The 21,790-nt window shown below is 48.2% G+C and overlaps 1 protein-coding gene across 5 annotated transcripts; it reads right to left on the minus strand.

The window, feature by feature from the left end:
* Positions 1-329: 329 nt before the first annotated feature.
* On the minus strand, positions 330-20,070 carry LOC110070158 (ubiquitin carboxyl-terminal hydrolase CYLD). 5 transcript variants are annotated; one of them, XM_078392048.1, is made up of 15 exons: positions 19,880-20,070; positions 16,860-17,340; positions 16,184-16,465; positions 14,709-14,784; positions 14,203-14,411; positions 13,241-13,394; positions 12,736-12,871; positions 11,620-11,730; positions 8,443-8,534; positions 7,744-7,810; positions 6,721-6,853; positions 5,674-5,782; positions 4,893-5,011; positions 3,726-3,945; positions 330-2,336 (listed from the first exon to the last, which is right to left on the minus strand). In XM_078392048.1, the coding sequence occupies exons 1-15, from the start codon at positions 20,053-20,055 to the stop codon at positions 2,152-2,154; spliced, it is 2,550 nt and encodes an 849-aa protein (XP_078248174.1). In that variant the 5' UTR covers positions 20,056-20,070; the 3' UTR covers positions 330-2,151. The 5 variants fall into 5 exon arrangements, with proteins under 5 accessions (XP_078248174.1, XP_020633462.3, XP_078248175.1 ...); XM_020777803.3 differs by having other exon boundaries at positions 19,903-20,015; XM_078392049.1 differs by lacking the exon at positions 19,880-20,070 and adding an exon at positions 19,169-19,535.
* Positions 20,071-21,790: the final 1,720 nt, after the last annotated feature.

The raw sequence follows: 21,790 nt of genomic DNA on the forward strand, positions 1-21,790 counted from the left end.
TATGAATCCCACAGGCTCAGTGGGCCTGCTCTCATAATCGAAATTCAATGCCCTTTGAAAGTTATCTCAAGAACCCAACATTGGTCATGTCAAGAGAGGGGAGCCATCCACAAACAGATCAACTTGAGGTATTGCCCATTATTGCATGCCTGCTCTGGCCCACATCTTTCATCGTCCAACATGGACAGAATTTATATATTTTATTTATATCCCGCCTATCTAGCCAGTTAAGACCACTCTTAACACAGTCCGCTTGCTTGCAAACCCAGGTGCTTCACCTGAGTAGCTTTGACACAGAAAGACATTGGTTGGAAAAAAGAAGCCAACGGTCGAGTCAAAAATAAGGTTGTATTATTGGAAAGTACGTTTTAGAAATTAGATATCACAATATAATAAAAAAAATCTTTGTTTCCCTGAGATTGCTTAAGGTAAAAATTAGAGAAATAATGAGAGAGAGAAAATTACATACTTCAAATATAGGGTTACAGTGGTGGGAAACATGGTTTAAATCAGCAAAGACACCCCAGATATTGCACAGAAATGGTTTGCTTATGTCAATTGAGTTTTCTAAGCCAGCTGAGTACCCGTCGCTGGTTGGGATGCTAGACCACCAGCAAAACGAAGTGGGAAGGTTGCTACGTCACTCCCGTCGAGTGCCAGATAAATGGAGCCGACTCCTCACTTGTTGAATTTCCCATACTTTGATCTCATTTCCAGTTTCTGGACGCTGACGAGCTCCCACATTCCCTGTCAAACATAATCCTCATTCCAAAAGGCGGTACCTTTGATGAAAAGTGCTAAAGGTTCAAGAAACGGTTCACAGCCTACAAGGCGTGACCTCTCAGTAGCATCACAGAAACCCCACCAAAGGAGTCCAGCAATCTGCCCACCCCTCACTCTTATTTTATTGCACAATATTCACAAAACGTTACCTGTCTTTCATCTACTAAAATGTCATTTTGCAAAATCTATGCCAAGCAGATAGAACTCTACATGTCTTGCACATAATATTTTCGATATACCTTTATACTCCTGTGGGAATGTCCGAAAATGCCAAATGCCAACCCTTTACAGCCGGAGTGGGCAGACGCAAAGGGTCTCTGGAAGCTCTACCTCCTTCGTTCTCTACCCCTCCATAGGCTGCGTCCTCCCTTTTTTTTCTTGACGCTGTTAAGTACCTAGAAGATAACTCTCTTGTTTCACAGCTCCTGGAGACTTCTGCCGGCATGGCTGCCCCTTTTTCGGTGGAGAAAAACGGGGAGAGGCTATGGCGAGCCCACCTTCTCATTCCTAGTTGAGCAACAAATATATTACCTTAAAGAGAACCTCAGTCCAACCCAGTGAAGATAAATTGCTAAGGAATCTTTATAGGATTTTGAAAAGAGAAGGTCAACCAAGCATGATTTCTGAACCCCATGAGGCAGGTTTTTGCACCAGGAAGAAAACCTCAGAGGGAAAGGCAGGAAGAACTGCTGGCTTCCTTTCCCTTCTGCCACACCACAGGGTGCAAACAAAGCCAGACACAACCGCTAGCACTTTCGTCTAAAACTAGGGCGCATGAGAAGCCCAAGGGCCCGTCGTCTGCACGGGGCTCCCACCAATGCCAGGGGTCCAAGGAAAGAGACAAACCGGATGTGCCAGGGGAAGAGCAGCAGCTGGTCCCCTTGGGATTCCCGGTCAAACCGAGAACTTCTGGCAGGAAGCTTTTCTTCACCGGAGAGTCTCCACTCCCATCTCCCAGACAAGCAGGGAGAAAAATTCGATCCAAAGCTGGGATTGGCCAAGCCCACAAGTGGTCTGGATCCGTGGCCTACACCACGACCAGATTCAGAGTCGCAGGACCACGGAGCTGCATCCAAACGGGCCTGGAGCTTTCTGCCTTCCCCAGGTATGACCCAGTGCTGAGAAAATATGGGGAAGGCTCCCGGGAAAAGGACATGGAAAGACCGCGGTGGGGTGATGCCCTCCCCCACAGCGCGGGTCACCTGGGGCTTGCCAGTTCCGAGTCATCAGCTGTGGAAACAAGGATCGTTCCCCTTCCTCTTGTCCCCAAAGGTAGGTTTTGTAAACAGCATGAGCGACGTCTCGGAAGAGGGTCCTGGGACGGCTCCGCCTTCATTCCACGGTCAGCGATACGAAGCGACTCGGCCGTCATTTATAGAGCGCCATCCTCTTGCTCTGGTACATGTACATGTAGGCATCACAGAAGAGGCGCTTGGCGACTCCTTCCATGTCTCGGGGCTGCTCCATGGCCAAGGCAGCCACCGGCATCTCCAAGTACTTCGCCACCTCTGGGCACAGGGTCACCGTGGGGATGTTGTAACCGTTCTCATCACCTGCGTCCAACGAGAGGGAGATGGAATTGAGGATCCAGGCATCGGCAAGTTACACCATGCACTTGCCTTCTTCCCAAATCTCCCCTGCTTTGTGCTGCCAAAGCGGAGTCATCTCTACCAACTGCACCAGGACAGATGTTTGCATGGGCAGTGGGACGGGCACAGACTCTAAAAGCAGCCGCCTTCAAGGGGCAGCTGCTGCACCTTCCCCAGATTGCCAACAGCAGCCATCAAAACAGCGGCAGATCAAGGCCACCCTCCTCCTTGTGGCAGAAGCGGCGGCAACCCCCCGCCCTGTGCTCCACAAGCAGCAGAAAAGTTTAAGGCTGGGGAGGAAGGAAAAGGCGAGGCCCCAGCATGCCTAGAATTCCCTGCCTTTTCTCACCTGGTGGGTGTACAGGAGGGGCACAGCGACAATACGAATATTACTATGAACCATTTCAGAGAAAAATTCAAATGGCACGGCAGTCGAAGGGTGGACCGGCCCTGCACTCTGCAGCTGGCTAACGTGCTATATGGGAAAGCTGGGGGTTTCAAAATATCACAATGATTCAACAAGCCAGCTCACAGCAACAAAGCCTCTTAGGAGCAGATTAAATCTGGCAGGACTTCTCCATTACATGCACAAACAGCACACTCAGCTTCCACTTCCTAATGGGCAACGGTTTCTGCCCACAAAGCTACAGCAGACCGCTTGTCAAATCATAAAATCATGAAGTGGGAAGGGGCCTCTAAGGCCAACCCCCTGCTCAAGGCAGGAATCCAAATCGAAGGGCATCTGCCAGGGATTGTCTAAATTTTTCCTGAATGCCTCCAGTGTTGGAGCGCTCGCCACCTCCCGAGGTCATCAGTTCCATTGTCATACTGCTCTAACAGTTAGGAAGTTTTGCCTGATATTCAACCAAAATCTGGCTTCCTGTAACTTGAGCCCATGGTTGCGTGTCCTGCACTCTGGGATGATCAGGAACAGATCCTGCCCCTCCTCTGCATGACAGTCTTTTGAGTATTTTAAAAATGCTATCCTATCTCCCCTCAGCCTTCTGTTCTCAAGGCCACTTGCCCATTTTCCTGCTAACGCTGAAAGGCTGTACCTGCTTATCTGGGAGTAACCATCAGAGTAGCTCCGACTTGTGCATAAACATGTAGGATTGCACTTTTAGTTCCCGTTGGGAGCTCAGCATTTTCTAGAATGCAGTGGACTGGGTCATAAGAAGAGAAGCCTCCCTCGCATCCATACGCAGACCCAGAGATGCATTCCAAAACAATCCCATGTGCTCCAGACACATGAAAGGCACACAGAACGGCACTTCCCCATACATGCACACACACAAACGAGAGAGAGAATTGTCGGAAGGGACACTCGCCGTGAGATCATCCCTGAACGCCTACCATGCCTGTCTGCCATGCTGTCAAAAAACATCCAGTTCTCCTTTTCTGGTCCATATTTCACGAAGGCAACGTAGTGACTCGTCTCGATGCAGAGAACGGCAAAGAGCTCCAGCTTCTCCCGAGGGACCCGCCGGTTGCCTTGGCAAAAAGCCCTGTGGAACTCCTCTGGGATGTGCAGCTCGGTGGTCCGGTGGGCCTTCCGCTGGTAATGAGAGTGAGCCTGCAAAGGGAGACGAGAGGGAGCCCAAGGGCTGCTCTTAAATGGCTCGGGAAATGGGGTGGGACCCACAGGGATATGGGGGTTGCTCCTGGCAACTGGCCCGAGATCAGACGGCAAGAAGAAAGCTGGACCAAGGAGGAAAGGGTTGGGAGGTCAGGGATGATGCCAGTGACCCTCACAGAGAGGGAATGGTTCATGGTCTAGCCACAACACAGGCGCCAACCGTGGATCTATTTGAACGACCGGATGATGGCCGTGGTTCCCCAAATGTTCTTCGACTACAACTCCCAGAACTCCTGGCCAGCACAGCTAGTAGTGGTCTTCTGGGAGCTGTAGTCCAAGGACATCTACGGACACAAGGTTGGGAACTACCAGAGTATGGCATAGCCTGATCATTAAAATTAACCAGAGGGGACGTTATGCATGCCATAGGTCTTTGCATGCCTAGAATGTTGTTTCCCCAAATGCTATCAAGTTTAATTCATATGCAAATAGAAATTTGCCAAGGAAAGCCAATCTTGCAAGAAGAAACGTCTCTAAAAATAAGGGACTGATTTAAAAAAAGTGGGGGGGGGGAGTTCAAGGGGACAAATCTCTCCAGAAAGGTACGGAATAATCAGTCACAGAGGTTCCGCCTGCAGGAATAGCGCAGACCAGAAAAAGCGGTCAACGGCATGCAAAGAAACAATTACAGTTGTGCCCTGCAAGACGAAAGTAATTCGTTCCGCGAGAATCACTGTCTTGCAAAAAAAGACGAAATTTATTCGTCTCGCGAGGCATTGATCTTGAAAAAAAAAGTCTTGGGAAGCATGGTCATAGAAGAAACCGTCTTGCAAAGCATGATAGCGATCGCAAAAACCAATGGTTTCCTTTCCCAAATCTCAGGGATCTGGGGGCCCATCACCGGGAACCTCTTTAAACCATCCTGCAAAAAGGAAGCCGCCTACCTGCCTGCAGCAGGGATCACAGTACTGCTTCAGACCCGTGTCGGCGAACATTTTGTCTTTAAAGCACGCCGAGCACTCTCGAGTGGCCGCATCTCCACACACAAAGCATTCTCTGGGACCTGCAGTGGAAGCCACAAAAATAAATAAATTAGAACTTGTTGAGGCTACCTAAGGTTTCTTATCCTTAGAAAAATGTCACCGGGATAAACAACGTCCAACAGGGGTAGATCCCGCTCCCAACCTCTTCTCCCCTGGCCAGCTTCTAAGGCACCGTGTTCACATATTACGGTTCAGATCACACAGACAGAATAGCATCTGACAGCAAGATCCGGGCCACAGGTGTGAAAAACAACCGTTTAATCTCTCTTCCAACTCGGGGGCGGGGGGAAGCTTGGCCTTCTACAGGGGATGTTATAGCCCCCAAGGGACGTGTTCAGCAACCGGTCCACAAAACAGAAGGGTGTGAATCTGCTTCCAAAGGCACCGGAAAGCATCGCGAGTGCTAAAGGTTTCAAAGCTCCCCCTGCTCAGCTCCAGGGGTCTGCCTGCTGCACCAGCCTGGATACCACCTCTTGTATCAATGAGGCTGATAAGGATCACGAATTCATCCCTGAGCAATCACCCACCTGAGGAGGGGTTACTGACGCACATCCCTCCGAGGAAATGGAGGGCCTCCTAAATACGTGGGGGAGCAGGCTGGGTCTGTTAGCAACAGGACTGTCCTTCCCGGCCACCCACCCCACCTGGTCTCCCACCCCCACCCCCACCCCTCGTGACTTACTATCCTGCAGCAGATCGGTGATGTCCAGCTCCAAGGAGGGAATGATCTTGCTGAACATCTTGTACTCCTTGCCGAAACGGGGCATTTGAATGATAAAGCAGGATGGGATCTAGACAGGGAGAGAAGGGGCAGACCAAGTCTGGGCCAGGGTGTTGCGCGCCGACTCCTTTTGCATCCAAAATCAAAACCTTTCCAGAATTCTTCCCCAGGATGGACCCAGTTGGCACCTAACTTTACATTTATAGTGGTTTCACTTGGGACTGCGCGGTTCCAACAGAATCAGTTGGGGAAGTTTCTGTTTCAGCCAAGTTCTGCACCGCCCAAATGAAGAATTCCTGCAACCTGTCTTTTCTGCGTTGTTTTGGTCATTGTGTAAAAGTATCATCCATCCCTGATTTTTTTTTTACTTTGGTCACTGTTCCACACCTTTTTTTAAACAATGTTTTTGCACCAAAGCACTTTCCTATGCATCTCCCTCCACATGGACCCTCAGCCGTGCTAAGCTGCCACATGCCGAGAAACATCTTGACTGTTTGGCTACAATGCAGCCGGCCCACCACCCTGTGAGTTAATGCAGTGTGATCCGCAGCGCGCAGAGGGCCGGGCTCAGGCAAGGGATTGCATAAGACACCTCCGTGGTCGCGCTCAATGTCACAGCTCTCCCGAGACCAGAATTTCCAGGTTGAGTCAAACCACCCCCACACGGTCCACAACCCAGGGGTCCCCTCTAGACGTGTGTCATCTACTCTGACACTCAGTGGCTCCCCGAGGTCTGAGGGATAGAAAGACCTTTCTTATCCCTTGCTATCGGAGGCACCAGAAATGGAACGTGGCACCTTCTGGGCTCACGCCTGGCGTCTACAGCGGAAGCACGGGCCCTTCCAGAGCAGGATGTACCCCAGATGCACAATTCCTTGTAAACACAGAACCATCTTAAGACTTTCTAGCAGAGCACACCAAGCTTCCTTAGAGAGAGACACAGAGTCCCCAGTGAAATCCTCAAGTAGGCTCTGGAGGGACACAAATTCAGTCGGCGTCACAACTCACCTCCACCAGCTTGAGATCAGAAGACAGGAAGGAATGTTCCACCAGCTGCTGCACATTCGGCACCACCAAGTCCTCCTGCTTGTCCATAAATATCTGGTAATAATAGCACTCTTGCTCCTTCAGCCGCCCAGACCTGAAAGCAGAAAGCCAGGGGCTTCTCTGTGGCTGCCAATCTGTGCTACTCTACTTCTAGGCCAGAGAGAAGGTCTTCTTCGGATAATTTCCAACAGAGCGGCAAGGGAAAGGAAGCACAAGGGTGGGTCTTTCACGCTTCTTCCCATATATACTGTGATGTGCACGAGCATGCAGCCTGTAGAGACTCACGCCCCTGAGCTTCTCTGCCCTCCACGTCCTCCAGTTCAACGGAGAGTCTTAGTTTTTAGATGCCTCTCCGTCAACTCCCCTGAAACTTTCTCGGCTCAACCCAATACGCTGCACTACCTGAAAGGTGAGGACATTTAATTCAAAGCCAACCAAGTCCAAAAATGAAAAAAAAAAAACATATTGTGGCACCTCTAAGACCCACACATTTATTTCGCGGCAGGTTTCAAGCCACAACCAAGTAGGTTTTGATCCACAAAAGCTCATACGAATTAGTCTTAATGGTGCCAGAACTGTTTTGCTTTCCTTTCAGCTTTGTGGCGGCCGAAACAGACTAAGGGGGTTCTCTGAAAAAGAGTTAGCTCAAAACAACTCAGCAATGCTGACCACGGTGTCTGCAGTGGCCCAGTTTTTCCTCCTTCCAAGATAAAGAGCAGTTCCCCATGGATGGTATCTCTGAGAAAGCACGCATCAACAAGAGGTGGCATTTACGCCATGCTCTCGGGGCACCAGCCAGGCCCAGGGGGAAGCCCTCTTTCTCCCTCTCTGCCCGACATATTCCATGCCTGCAAAGGGATACCTCGCCAGTTCCCATCCACCATTCAAACGACTCGTTCACTAGGTCTTCTCTCTACGCACACAATTCTCCCCAGCCCCAAAATGACGATTCTGGGCTCTTGGGGGGGGGGAAGAGAGACCTACTGTAGTTTCAAAAGGGGCTCTATCCCAAGGATGCGATGCATGATGAGATTCAGAAACTCCTCAGGGTCTGAAGGAACAAAAGGAAACTCCAGGTCAGAATCAGCTGCAGAAAATGGCCCTTTTTTTCCAGAGAAGAGATGCTTGGCTCACGTCCAGGCAGCTCTGCCACATGCTTGGTCCCTTTTTGATGCAGTAAAACCACCGCCCGAGAGCAGCCCCTCTCTGTGAGCTGTCAGATCCAGGCCAGGGGACGAGATCACAGGCACTGAAAACGAGGCTTGGTGTTAGCAGATCGAGTATCTGCTCTCTCTTGAAAGGCACTCGCTCTAACCAAATATTCAGGTACAACCCAGATGGTGCCTTAACCCACTCCAAAAAAGGTTAAGTAAAAGGAGGCCGTGGACTAAATTTAAAGGACACTCTACGGTACTGCTAACCCCCAAGCGCCTCTGACTTTCCTCGCTTTTGTGTCGTGGACCTCATGGGGTTCCCACCCACCCCCACTCCCAATCAGCACCCCCAGCCAACCTTTTCTCATCACAAAACACACGGAGTCACCTTAGGGTGAAGGCCAAGGCCCCAAGGGCCATCCCATCCGCACGGTGGGGGAGGAGGGACTCGAGCCTGAGATGACTGAGCAAATCAGCAGGGCTGGACCATGGGGGGGGGGTTAAAATGGGGGAAGGCCACACACGGCACCTTTCTCTGAGGTGGCAAAGCTGGAACACTGGCCCTTCTCCGTCAGGTGATGCCGTAGATCCATCACACTCCTAGCAGCAACAAAACCATTCCTGAAAAGGAAATGGCATTGTGTTTTTGCAATACGGACAAAATAAAATTCTCAACACACAACGAAAGCTAAAAACCAGACCGCGGGTGAAATCCTGTTGCATAGCCCTGCTCCATACCACAAAGAGGATTATAGGCTTCCTTGGGCAACTGGGGAGTGCATACTGCCAGGTCAGAACCTAAACACCACCCGATGAGCCCTAAAGACCTTTACAGACCTTAGGAAGATTCAGAAGCCTGTGTCTGTCATTTATTCTATTTAGGATTAATTCCAGAATGAAACCAGATAACCATTTTCAATCATATCAACATTCACTAGGGTCTCAAGGTACAATAAGAAGCAACAGCAACTTGTCCATTTCTACAAGCGTCATTCATCAACATTACATCTATGCTCCAAGTATAGTTGTTTCAAAGTTGTGGAAGACTTTGTTAAAATGTTTAAAAATATATGAAAACTAAACTTTTTTTGTTGCAGGCAAACACTTAAGTCAGATTTCAATCTTAAATACAGGAGCATACAGCAAAATACCAAAATGAATGTTTTAATTACATTCTAAAAGTGTGGAAGCTTATTGCCTAGAAAGGCATCATCCAAAAGCAGAGAATATGCCTCTAAAATAGATCATTGAAAGTAAAAAAGCATTAAAACTTTGAGCAATCTTTCACCTTTTGGCCTATTCCTAGATTCACATGAGAAATATCCTAAGGGCCAAGCCAGTTTGAATCTATGGAGGGAAATCTACTCGGTCCTCATCTGTTCCGAGATGATGCTGTTAAGGTGTGCTGCTTCATGTTGCTGCTCTTTTGAGGCCTGGTGCCCAATATCTGTGTGGCTGGTACCTGGGTGTGTGTGTGTGTGTGTTGCGTGGCATGGCACGTGTGTCTCTTGCTTTCCCTGCATTTATATATTTGTCCTACATCTGTACATTCCCCTTCAACTGTAAACAACTAAACTTTGCCAGTGTTCTTAAGTTACCCATCTCTGTAAACCGTCAGAATATTTTTAATAGAAATCTCTACTGTTCATACTGGAGTGGCATAAAATAATACAGACCACTACCAGGTTACCACTATGGCAGATAACAGCCTTTATTTTGACTAACTGGAGTCCTGGCACATGCAGGAATGGCAAATCATTCTGGTGCCATTTTACTGGGTAAGCAAAACGCCGTGAGCACAAAGGGCTCGTGAACGAAGTTGGTCAGAAGCCAGTTTGCTCTATCTGCCCTTTAAGATTCTAGGAGTTGTCTTCCTGTCTTTTGTTTCCATCCATGCTGAAGTATAAGGTATGAAAGAAGCTCTCTGCAAGGCAATGTTATTTTACGTGGCTGGAAAGCTGGCTGATTGTTTTGAGAAGTGACTTTTAGTACACTGCTGTTCAAACCTCATATTTAAAGCGCCATGTACACTTTGATATTTGCATTTTCAACAGCCCCTTTAATTTTTTTTAACCTTCTATACATTTCAAAATTTCACACTGACAGTACGATTCCTGCACAATGTGATGAAGTCACATCCACCTTCCATATGAGCCTACCCGGCAGTTAAGATCTAGCCAGGGGGCCCTTTTGAAAGAGCTATCCCTCAAGGAGGTAAGAGGGATGGCTTGCAGACAAAGGGCCTTTTCGGCAGCTGCCCCCAGACTATGGAATGCCCTCCCGACTGAGATTCGTCTGGCGCCGACACTGATGACATTTCGGCGCCAGGTCAAAACCTTCCTGTTCCAGAAGGCTTTTAACTGAAATAATATTAACTGTGGGTCTGATGGCAATTTTATATATATTTTAATTGTATTTTAATTGTACATATCTTTATTGTATTTTAAATGCTGTAAGCCGCCCAGAGACCTTTGGGTAGTGTGGGCAGCATATAAATTAAATAAAATAAATAAATAAATAAATAAATAAAACTGTCAACAGGAGCCTTCAATTCAGCTGCTGCTGAATATAACATTTCCACGATGAACACAAGAGCCGCCAAACAGGATTCCGGTTTGTGCGTACATACCCACAACACCTCAAACTTCATCCCTTCTATAAATTAACTATATTTTCATACCCATTATTTATTTTACATAGTTTATTCTGCTTCAGAAAGAGAGAGGAGGAAAAATAAGACACTGTACCGTAACCCCAGTTAAAGCTGGTGAGCAGTGGCTTAGATTTCACTGGCACCTTAGATTTCAGGATACCGACCCACCATTCAGGCTCAGAATTTAAGAGCTGTTGTGAACGGAGACAAGAAACTTTTTGCTTTGAGAATGAAGTGGCCATGGTATGTTTCCCAGAGCTGCACTTGGAGGTTCCAACTGTCGGACGTTCATATACAGTGGTGCCTCGCTTAACGAGCGCACCGTTTAACGACAAATCCGCATAGCGATGCGGATTTTGCGGTCGTTTTTACGATCGCATTGCGATGTTTTAATAGGCTAAGCATCGCATTGCGATGTTAAGCATCTTCATATTGCGATGTTAGGGAAACAGCTGATCGGCAGTTCCAAAATGGCCGCCGGATCAAGAAAATGGCCGCCCGCAGCGTTTTTTGCGCCCTGCCCTCGCTTACCGAGGCGGCAAAAATGGCGGCCGGATGGGGAATCTTCGCTTACCGGTGAGTTTTCCCCCCATAGGAACGCATTAAACTCTGTTCCTATGGGGTTTTACGTTCTGTTTAGCTATGTTTCCGGATAGTGACGTTTTCCCTGGAACGGATTAATGTTGCTATGCAGGTCACCACTGTACTGTCATTTTTTAACGACTATACATTGTGTAAGCATGTTGGACTCTGTAAGGTCTCTCACAGAGACACAGACGTGAAAACCAAATAATCAAGAGAGGATCAGAGCTGTTGTTGGCTGTGAAAACCTAGAATTCAAGGCAGGTTTGGAGCTGGGCTGATGAAGCAATGGCGTATCACATGCATACCATGCTTGCATCAAAGGAAGCTCCATCCAGGGCCTTAATGGCAGGCTAGCTAAATAGAATTTAATGACTCTTTTCTACAGAAGAACAAAGCGAACGCACAGGGAGTCAGGAACACAGGACGGCCTCCTCTCCAGGAGCTCGGGATGCAGAGATCGTAACTTACTGCCTGAGAGGGTTGACTATCTTGTCCCGGAGGATCTTCTGAACTTGCAGCTCAGGTGGGAAAGAAGGCTTGTAGAGCATGGAGTCCAGGACTGATGTGCAGGAGAAGAGGCTGTGGTGAGAGAGGACGCGCTTGGTAACTCTACTGTCTGGCGGCAACACTTCACAGCGGAGGGCGGTAAGAGAGGAGCAGATTTGTGTTTAAAGAAACGGACACAAAGACAGAGAGAAATTGAAGCAACAATATAAGCAACAGAGGAGGGAAGATTTCGCTTTTCCCCATCAAGCAAGAGCACCATGGCCCAGTTTGCAGCGGCATAAAGCCCCAGAAATCTAGGCCACAACATCAGGAGACAATGAACACAAACCAGCTTCCTACTGCAAAAGGTCAGAGCAGAAGGCCAAACAAGCAAGCAAGCAAGCACCCACCAACCCAACGGGCTCCCAACGTTCTCACACTGGCTGTGAAGTCAGCCATACAAGAGAGAGCCCCTTCCATCATGGACCTTCCACTCCATTCGTCCACCACAGGATAATGGCCAACCTTGGGCACTTTGCAGGGAATTTTCAAACCATCTTTGAAAACATAGCTGTTTAGGCAGGCCTTCCCAGAGATCACATCACCATAGCACAGGGTTTTATTATCTGTTCAATGACCTTGCCTTTTTAATTAGCTTTAGTTATTTCAAAGTTGTTGTTTTTTCTTGTGTATGTGGGCTGATATGACTGATTTTGATTTTTCGTACACCTATTAAGTTTAGTGCTTTATAAAGAGTTGTCTGTTTTATTCTGCTGTGAACCTCCCAGAGTGGCCTTGGTAGCCGGATGGGCAGTATAGAAGATGAGCAAATGAGTGAGTGAATGAATGAAAGCGAGTGAATGAATGAAAGCGAGTGAATGAATGAATGAATGAATGAATGAATGAATGAGTGAGTGAGTGAGTGAGTGAATGTTAACAGTTAGATAAGACCTGGCCTTTATCCAAGGCCGAAGCGGCCCTTAGGGTTTTAGAAGAACACCAAGGTGGTCAACTTACTGTAGACCAAACGGTCTCATTAGATTCCAAGATGGATCCATCAGGAAACGGCCTGGAAGCCGCATCCGTGGAACTGCCTACCTGAAAAGGGCGGCATCCATGTAGCAGGAGTTGCAATGGCCTTGGATCCCTCTCATCCGCCCACTTAAGACCTTCACAGCCATCTCGTCCCTGAGGGGTGGCAGGTTGCTGAAGACCGCAGGGGTGTCTGGTCCACCTGGTTTGTTTTTTAAAAATATATATAGAATAGCATCATTTTCGTGAGACGCCAGCTTTCACCTTTACAGCTAAGAGTGTGTTTAGAAGGCTAGTGGCTGCAACCACGCACCAGGCTTGCACCCCAGAAGCAGCTCACGGGTTCCCAGAAGAGCGAGGCCAACGGCAGGTGCTTCCAAAGGCCGCTGTTTAGAATGGGGGGGGGGGCTCTCTATCCCATCCACCCTGACTTTCCACAGCAGGACCCACCAGCCACAACCGGACCTCTTAAGCCATGGCTGATGGCCATGCAAATTCCCACTTCCTCCCCTGGGAATATCAGTTCGCAGTAGAGCATGTCCCGGGATCTCGACTGGAAGAAGGAACTTACTCAGCTCCAGGGATTCCCAAGGTGTGTGACTGTTTGTCTGGAAACGCATGTCTGGCTGGCACGACTCCAATTTCACAAAGAGACCCCTCTTGGGGGGGCAGCTGAAGTAGCGGATGCCTTGCAACTCCCCATCCGACACCCCCTTCTCTTCATCCTGCGAAGGAGGGCAACATGTCTCAGACAGGCCATTGTTACGGGATGGTTACAGACTGTCTGTGGGCGTCACTCGGGTGCAGGAGAGATTGTGACTGTTCAAAAGGCAGCACAGAGGCTTTGTCGTCGCACACATGTACAGTGGTTGGATTTGAGTCAGAGAACAAAGAGCCGCACGAACAGGGGTTTGTCAGCAGAAAAATGGCACTAAAACACGGCCTGCCCCCCATCTCACCTAGTCATGCAGCTGGACAAAGAAGGGACCGAGTGGAAGTCTGGCCGATGAGGAAAACCAGGTCCTCATGGCCTCTGGACTCTTGTTAACACTCCGGCATATCTGCCATCCCGGCTAGGTCCTGCACTAGCCGTGGTACTTCCGTGGCACTGAAGGCTGCAGGAAGGTCAGGGGGACTGAAGGGGGAGTTAACCTTTCTCAGTCGAGGCAGATAAAAATCCATGATTTGTTTTTAAATCAAACTGATTGAAGCCACCATCTGAAGCATGATTTAATTTTTATAAATGATTTTTTTTAAAAAATTAAATCATCCAAAAAAATATCCACGATAACTCAAAGGCACCCTGTGGTCAATCAGAGGCCCCTGGGCCAGGCGAGCTGAGCTGGGCAGAGGGAGGCCAGTGGCTACCTCCGCAACTCTGCTGTCCATGGCTGCCCATTTACTTGGTCCCCAGAACTGACCGGCGGTGCCTACGAAAACCTATCGCCAGATTCTGGTTCTTAATTCCACCAGAAGACAGAGCTCGAAGGCATCCAAGCGACCGAACCAGGGAATGCTTGACGGGACTCTTACCAACTCAACCCCAGCCACTTTCTCCCGAGTGTTGGGTAGGCAGCCAACCCAGCGGATCGTTCCCGTGACGGAATTCCCCTTCTCTAAATCGATCTGGACCATGGAGTTCACGTCCAGGGAGGGTGGCTTGGTTTCCTTCTCTGTTTCGCTCTCACTTCTCTTACATTTTAGCCGGTCTTGAGGCCCCGAATCTGCCTCTATTTCAAAAGCTGCAAAACAATACAGACGTGTGACATGTTTCATACTCAACAACAACTACCGCTTGAGTGCAGACCGGCGCAGAAGACCAAATGGGTGCAGAGCTATTCCTGCTTGAAGAGGAGGCGGGGAAAAACGTAGGCACAAACACAATACGTTTGATCCTTGTTGCCTGATGAAACAGGGTCACAAGAAACCGAGAAAGGGAGAGAAAAGCCCAGAAACCTCACCCCGCTGATATGCTTTTGCTTTTTTGGGGGGGAAAGAGTCAGAGTGCCCATGAGCAGTGCACGCGAAGGCCAGCTCACCTGGAAGCAGCAGCTCCTCTTTCACCACAGAGTCCATAGGGATAATCCGGAAACCATCCATGATGGCTTCATCCTCCTTCAAACCAAAACAGAAAAATAAAATATTACAGATATATAAACATAGAGAACTTGAATTTAGAATGGAATAGAGGAGGAGCCTCCCATCGACTTGTACAACAGATAACAGTTTTATGCTAGGTTTTGACCGATAAAGCCCTAGAGAGCTGGGAACCTTGATATCAAATGGAACATCTCTCCGGGAATCAGCTTTAAGACCACTCCCTTGGCTCCTCACGATATATGCCACGGAAAGGCCAATGTCGAGAGGGGGCCGGAAAATCCACGACCAGAGAAACCAGACATTTTCTACCTTGGCTCTCAAAGGGCGGAAGAGCTACCGCCGGCTGTTCACCAAGGACCACCCCTTACCTTTTGAAAACTGCAAAACCCGTAACTCTTCAGAGCAGCTTTTAATTGCCTTACGCCTGAAAACGGGTAAGCGCTTGTCATAGCATTCACCATATTATTCTAGGTTTACGGGATTAGGAAGTTACAATGAGGTTTAAATGTTAACTGAATTATCTTCACCATCTTTATTAATATGCTTTGTTATCTGTGGGTTATTAATAGGTTTAGCTGCTGATTTTGTTGCTGTTGACTGTAATAGGAGACAAACTGGCTGTCTGGACACTACCTGTTCACTGTGAGTGCCTGTTCACTGTAAGGCAGAAATAAAAATATACCGTAATTAATAAATAATAGCTGTGCTTGTCAGAAGCCTCCCTCATGTCTAGAGTCCCGGTATACCTCCAGAGCATCATTCATGGCAATGCACTTGGGGCCAGAAGGCACAGCAAGAGAAGGGAGAGGTTAACCTTGGAAGCTTGCCTCCCAGAGAAGCTTGTACTGCATTATCATGAAGCACCTCCTGGGTTTCCCAGAAAATCTGAAAAAGCTACTGCTCTGGAGCGAGTCGCTTCACAGAAATAGGCAGCCACAGGATGAATTCACCCTCAGCTTGCTCTCTGGGTGGGTCTCAGGTGGAGGGAGGGGGCTTGACAAACATTCTCTCCTCTTTTCACTTTCGCTTGTTGTAAGAAACCCTTAGGTTCCTCTTTCCTTATTCTTGAGTTGGCGGCCATCTGTTTCCCTTCCCTGGAACTTCCCAACAGACATCCACATTTCTACAGCTCTGAAAACCACACTGCCTTTCGACATTGTCACCCGATCGCTCACGGTTCTCTGCCCCAACCACCCTGGCCACCATTCACGAAGTCTGGTCCTCATCCTGAGGATGCAGCAGCCAGCCAAAATCTGGTTGTTTCTTTCTTTCCCATTCATTGCCCCTCCTTGGCAAATCCTACACAAGAGCGTGGCCGCTCTCCACTTTTCCAGGACTGCAAAACCTGCAGGCTGCACCCACCAGGGCATCTGCCAGAGGGAGAAAAGGAGGAGAGGCAGACCTCATTTCTTACCAGGCACACTTTCACCATCCAGGTGCTCCCTTCTTTGTACACATCCATTGCTATTCCTCGTGTGAAGGCATCGTCCAAATAGAAGCCCACGGCCTCCCCGACTTTGACTGGCATCTCCTGAATGCCATCCAGCTTTTCCACCTCCTTCAGTTTTGTGTCCTCCGGCATTGGCAGGAACTGCAGCTTGTTAAAGGGCAAAAAAATGCCCCCGCCCGGCTTACACTTGAAGCACTTGGTCCCGTTATAGGTTCCATCGCAGTGGCCTTTGCCATCACCGTCACCCTGAAGAAACAGCAGACGGGTTAAATTATGTTCTAGAATCTAGCCCATGGGAAAACAATAATAAAAAAGAAGTGATCGTTATTAGCTTTAGACTATTTATTTCTTCTGCTGCTGCTGCTCCATCCATGCAGGAACTCAAACATTCCTTCAGGGGAGCTGGCAGGTCCTCACCCCTCGGGAAAACTGCACCAATATGTACCAAGCATTACATGTGCCACAGAATGAAATTTAGGAGTCATTCCATTAATATTTACCACCAATTTCTTACTGACTCCAATTCTAAGAGGAAATCATTGAGACAAAGGGCCTCTCTCAAACGGGTTAATGAGGAAGAGAATTATGAACCAGACCTACGAGCCCCACAGTAATTCCTGCCTCCTTAAATCACCCTTACCTGCAGCTCCACCCCGAAGTAAACAGGGCAGAGTCCAGACGGCCAAGGGCTCTTATGAAGCTTCCCAATGTAGCGGATGACTCCAGGGAACGTTTGATGGTTTAGTTCTACAAAGACCTGTTGACCCACTCTGGCTTTCATGGCTGCGTCTAGAAGTCGACAGTCCAGAAAGCAGTTTAACCGTTCGTGAACATTGCTGACAGCCAGAAGGAAATCAGCCATCTTATCATTCAGGGGCTGCAGACTCTCGACATCCATCGTGACCACAGAACCGTCCTCGACCATGACAAACCTCCAGAAACGAGTGGACCCCATGCTGATGTGATGCAGGAAAGTCTGTTCGTTCAGGTAACATATACTCCCTGCAGGAAACAGCTTGCTACCATAAGGAAAGTCATCAGTCAAGATATAATACATCTTTTTATCTTCTTCTGAAAACTGGTGGGAGGGGTACATGACTAAAGTATTCATCTTAGTGTTCCTAAAAAACAGGGAGAATAAAAACACAATCAGAACATGGGTGACCCACTGGATCTCAGTTCAATCTTTTAATACATACTACAATTTACACGCTATGCTGTGCAAACTTCTGGATAAAACAGTGACCACATTTTTCATCACATGCTGCATTCATCACATACTGCACATTGCTAGTTTGTAGAGATAATTATCTGGGAGAGATCCTAAGTGCTTCACAGAGGTATAGTTTCTTGTGGGAGAAAGCCACGGCGGTGAAAGCAGTTCATGACTGCACTGGGGAGATGCATCTAAACAGATGTAAGGACTGCATTATTTATTTATTTATTTATTTATTTATTTATTTATTTATTTATTTATTTATTGGACTTATATACCGCCCCATAGCGCTACAAGCACTCTTACTCATCTTGTAAGGCCTCTTGAACACATCATTCAAAAGGAAATAGCATAAAGATATTTTAAATAAAGAAACCTCCGTGTCAGCTGAAGGTATTCAATACACCTGGTGAAGCAGTATATTCTCTGCCTTTGACAAAACACAAAAAGCTGGAAGAGTGAAAAGACAGAGTGTAGGTTTTCAACAAGCCTCTCTAGGAATGTATTCCACAAAACACAGGCCACCCCTTTAAAAGCTCTCTCCTTAAATAGCCACCCATCTCGTTTCATTTAGGACAGAAGACCCCCAAAGTGCCTCTGACAACCATTTTCAGATCGGGTTCTGATACAGCGGAGGAGACGGTCTTGACCCCAAGCCACTTAGACTGAGATTCAAAGACAAATACCCAATTTATCTTTTAAGGTATCACAACCCTATTTTAAAAATGTATTTATTAGGTAACTAAGTGTTTTGCGTGTGCACGTGCACATATTTTGTGAATTTACCAACCAGACATATTATATGGCTTGAGATGTCAGAAAAGAGTGGTGTGTTAAAATCCAAAAGACACACAAAGTAAACCCCATGCATCCATGTGTGCTTTATACAGTACTGTACATATTTCTTATGTACTTAGAAATTTCTTTGGAGTTTTTTTTCCAGTTAAGAGGCTTGTTCACCTCTTGCAAACTCAAAGGCACTTTTTAAAAACTAAGTCAATCCCTCCCCCCCCCCCCCAAAAAAATCACCTTCAGCTTTTCCCAGCATGGAGGTCTTTTCCAGTTCTCAACAAGGTCGCCAAGTTAGTTTGTTTCAACCAGTGCAGCAAAAAAATTTAATTAATTAATTAATATCCCGCCTATCTAGTCGGTGAGGTCCACTTCAAAGAGAAGTTCTAGCACCTAAAAGACTAACAGACTTACTACCAGTTATAAACAATTCTGGATGGGGAAAAAACCCACTTCTTCAAAGGCACTCTTTTATCCAGTCCATCTTGCTTGTCTCCTGATACACTTTAAGACGATGACAGCATGGGTTTGACCTAAATAAAATTGTTTTTTGTCATCTGGAATAGTAAAGGGGGGGTACGACACCCACCACCCACCCTTCCCACTGGCCTTCTGTGAGCAGGAAAAGTTCTGCAGGACTGACTGAAAGGGGGGATTTAAAAAAAAAAAACCAACAGGATTGGTAGGGAATGACTTGGCCCTATCTTGGACTAATACGTGTCATCCTTATTTTTAACTGTTTGGCTGTTTCGGTACAATAACACGCTTCAACCTGTCACAACCATGCAGTAAAGCCATTGTCTTTTTGTGTGTGTGTGGAAGAAGGCAGGGTGAGGTCGCAGACAGAGAGACGGACTCTGGGTTCAAATCCTCCCCCCCCCCCTTCAGCCACGGATAACTCCACGGGACGGTTGGTACAACCACCCCTTCAATAGTTGATTTACCTTTAAAACCCTTTGTAGGTTTGCGATATGCCGGTTTCTCCCCTGAGAGCAAATACAACACAAATCTGTTTATTATCTCTAGGGCTCCTGGAAATGTGGAAACCGAAGGTTGTCCTACTTTCTGGAAAGGGAGGATTTTCTGGGAAAAGACCACCATGCTCGGAAAGCCCCCTTTCAGCAGGAGGAGAGGAAGAAACCCCCCCCAAAAAAAATACCAGATGGTCAGACTCCCTCAAGGAAGCCACGGGGCTGAGTCTCTCTCCTCTTTCTCCCTGGAAGGGACCTCAACGGTGGGGGAGGCGGCAGGAGGAGAGGAAGACACCCCACACACACACACACACACACAAACGGGAGAGGGACCGACCCCCCCCCCCTCACGGAAGCCACGGGCTCGGGGGGGGGTCCTTCCAGAACCGAACAGGGGCGGCGGGAGGTCAATGGCTCAGCCGGGGGCGTGGGGGGGGGAGGCAGGCGTCAGAGGCCCCTTCGCGACCCAGAAAGCCAACACACACACACACACACACACACACGTGTGTGTGTGTGTATACACGCGTGCAGATATCCACACGCAGAGAGAGAGAGAGACACGGGTTGGGGGGCGCGACGCCTCCCTCAGGGAGTGGGGCTCGGCAGGAAAAGGGGGGAAGAAGGCATTCAGAAGAACGCAGGGGGGGGCACCTCACAACCACACAACTACACAACCATACACACCCCGGGCAGGGCCTTGGGCTCACCGGCGGGGCTGCGGACCGCGTCTCGGCTCTCCTTCCTCCGGAGGAGGGGGAAGGCCATAGAGAGCAGGAAGAGGAAGGCGGCAGGAGCGTCGACGGAAAGCCCCGGCACCGCCCCCTCCGGGCACCGCCCCCCTGGTCTCCAGGGCGACCCATCGGAACGTCGGAGGGAGGCGCCGCTCGCCCAATCCAGGAAGCGAAGAGGACGCTTTCCCCTCCCGCCCCTCCCATGGGTCCTGATAGGTAGAACGCGCGGCCAATAGAAATCCCTTGGAGGGGCGGAATGGGAAGAAGCGCCAGCCGGCGTGCGCATGCGCGGGCTTGAAGGTTTGGCGTCCTAGAGGTAGATTCTCTGGAAGAGACTCTTAACGCTGGAGAAGGCCCGGGGGGGGGGGAGCGGGGGGGGGAGAGGCAGCAGGAAGAGAGGGTGCGTGAGATGGACTGACTCCCTCAAGGAAACCACGGCCTTGAGTCTCCACCAGCTACGCAGGGCGGCTGAGGACAGCACATTTAGGGTGTCCCCGAATGACTTAACTGTGTGACACACATTTCATACAATACCAACCTCAAAGGGCTTCCTCGGAATGTAAAATTATTAACAGTTAAATAGGAGCACACACTCAATACAAAGGCGATGCCTTCATCCAGCAGTGAAAAAGGAAAGGCAGGGCTGTCCATAAAAGTTATTTTCTTTTGTTTGGTGTTCTTCAGTCTCCACATGTTGTTGGATGTTGTAGAAGGGGTAGCCGTCTCAGTCTGTGCAAACATTATAGGTGAAAACAACATTTTAAAAAAAGTAGAAAAAGTCAAAACAAAAACATTTTATCAGGCTGATGGAGTAGACTTGTCCAGGAAAGCTCACTTTAAAAAACAAAGTTAGTCTTCAGGTTGGATTATGGAGAAAGCCAGAGAGTTCCAGAAAAATATCTACTTCTGCTTCATTGACTATGCGAAAGCCTTTGACTGTGTGGACCACAGCAAACTATGGCAAGTCCTTAAAGAAATGGGTGTGCCTGACCACCTTATCCATCTCCTGAGAAACCTATATGTGGGACAGGAAGCAACAGTTATAACTGGTCATGGAACAACTGAGTGGTTCAAAATTGGGAAAGGAGTACGGCAAGGCTCTATATTGTCCCCCAGCTTATTTAACTTATATGCAGAATACATCATGCGGAAGGCTGGACTGGAAGAAACCCAAGCCGGAATTAAGATTGCCGGAAGAAATATCAACAACCTCCGATATGCAGATGATACCACTCTGATGGCAGAAAGTGAGGAGGAATTAAAGAACCTTGTAATGAGAGTGAAAGAGGAGAGTGCAAAAAACGGTCTGAAACTCAACATCAAAAAAACTAAGATCATGGCCACTGGTCCCATCACCTCCTGGGAAATAGAAGGGGAAGATATGGAGGCAGTGTCAAATTTTATCTTCCTGGGCTCCATGATCACTGCAGATGGAGACAGCAGCCCTGAAATTAAAAGGCGCCTTCTTCTTGGGAGGAAAGCGATGACAAATCTTGACAGCATCTTGAAAAGCAGAGACATCACCTTGCCAACAAAAGTCCGAATAGTCAAAGCTATGGTTTTTCCTGTCGTGATGTATGGAAGTGAGAGCTGGACCATAAAGAAAGCAGACCGCCGAAGAATTGATGCCTTTGAATTGTGGTGCTGGAGGAGGCTCTTGAGAATCCCCTGGACTGCAAGGAGAACAAACCTATCAGTTCTAAAGGAAATCAACCCTGAATGCTCACTTGAAGGACAGATCCTGAAGCTGAGGCTCCAGTACTTTGGCCATCTCATGAGAAGAAAAGAGTCCTTGGAAAAAACCTTGATGTTAGGAAGGTGTGACGGCAAGAGGAGAAGGGGACGACCGAGGATGAGATGGCTG

Source organism: Pogona vitticeps, chromosome 4 (genome assembly GCF_051106095.1).
Source record: "Pogona vitticeps strain Pit_001003342236 chromosome 4, PviZW2.1, whole genome shotgun sequence".
In the NCBI taxonomy this organism is placed as follows: domain Eukaryota; kingdom Metazoa; phylum Chordata; class Lepidosauria; order Squamata; family Agamidae; genus Pogona; species Pogona vitticeps.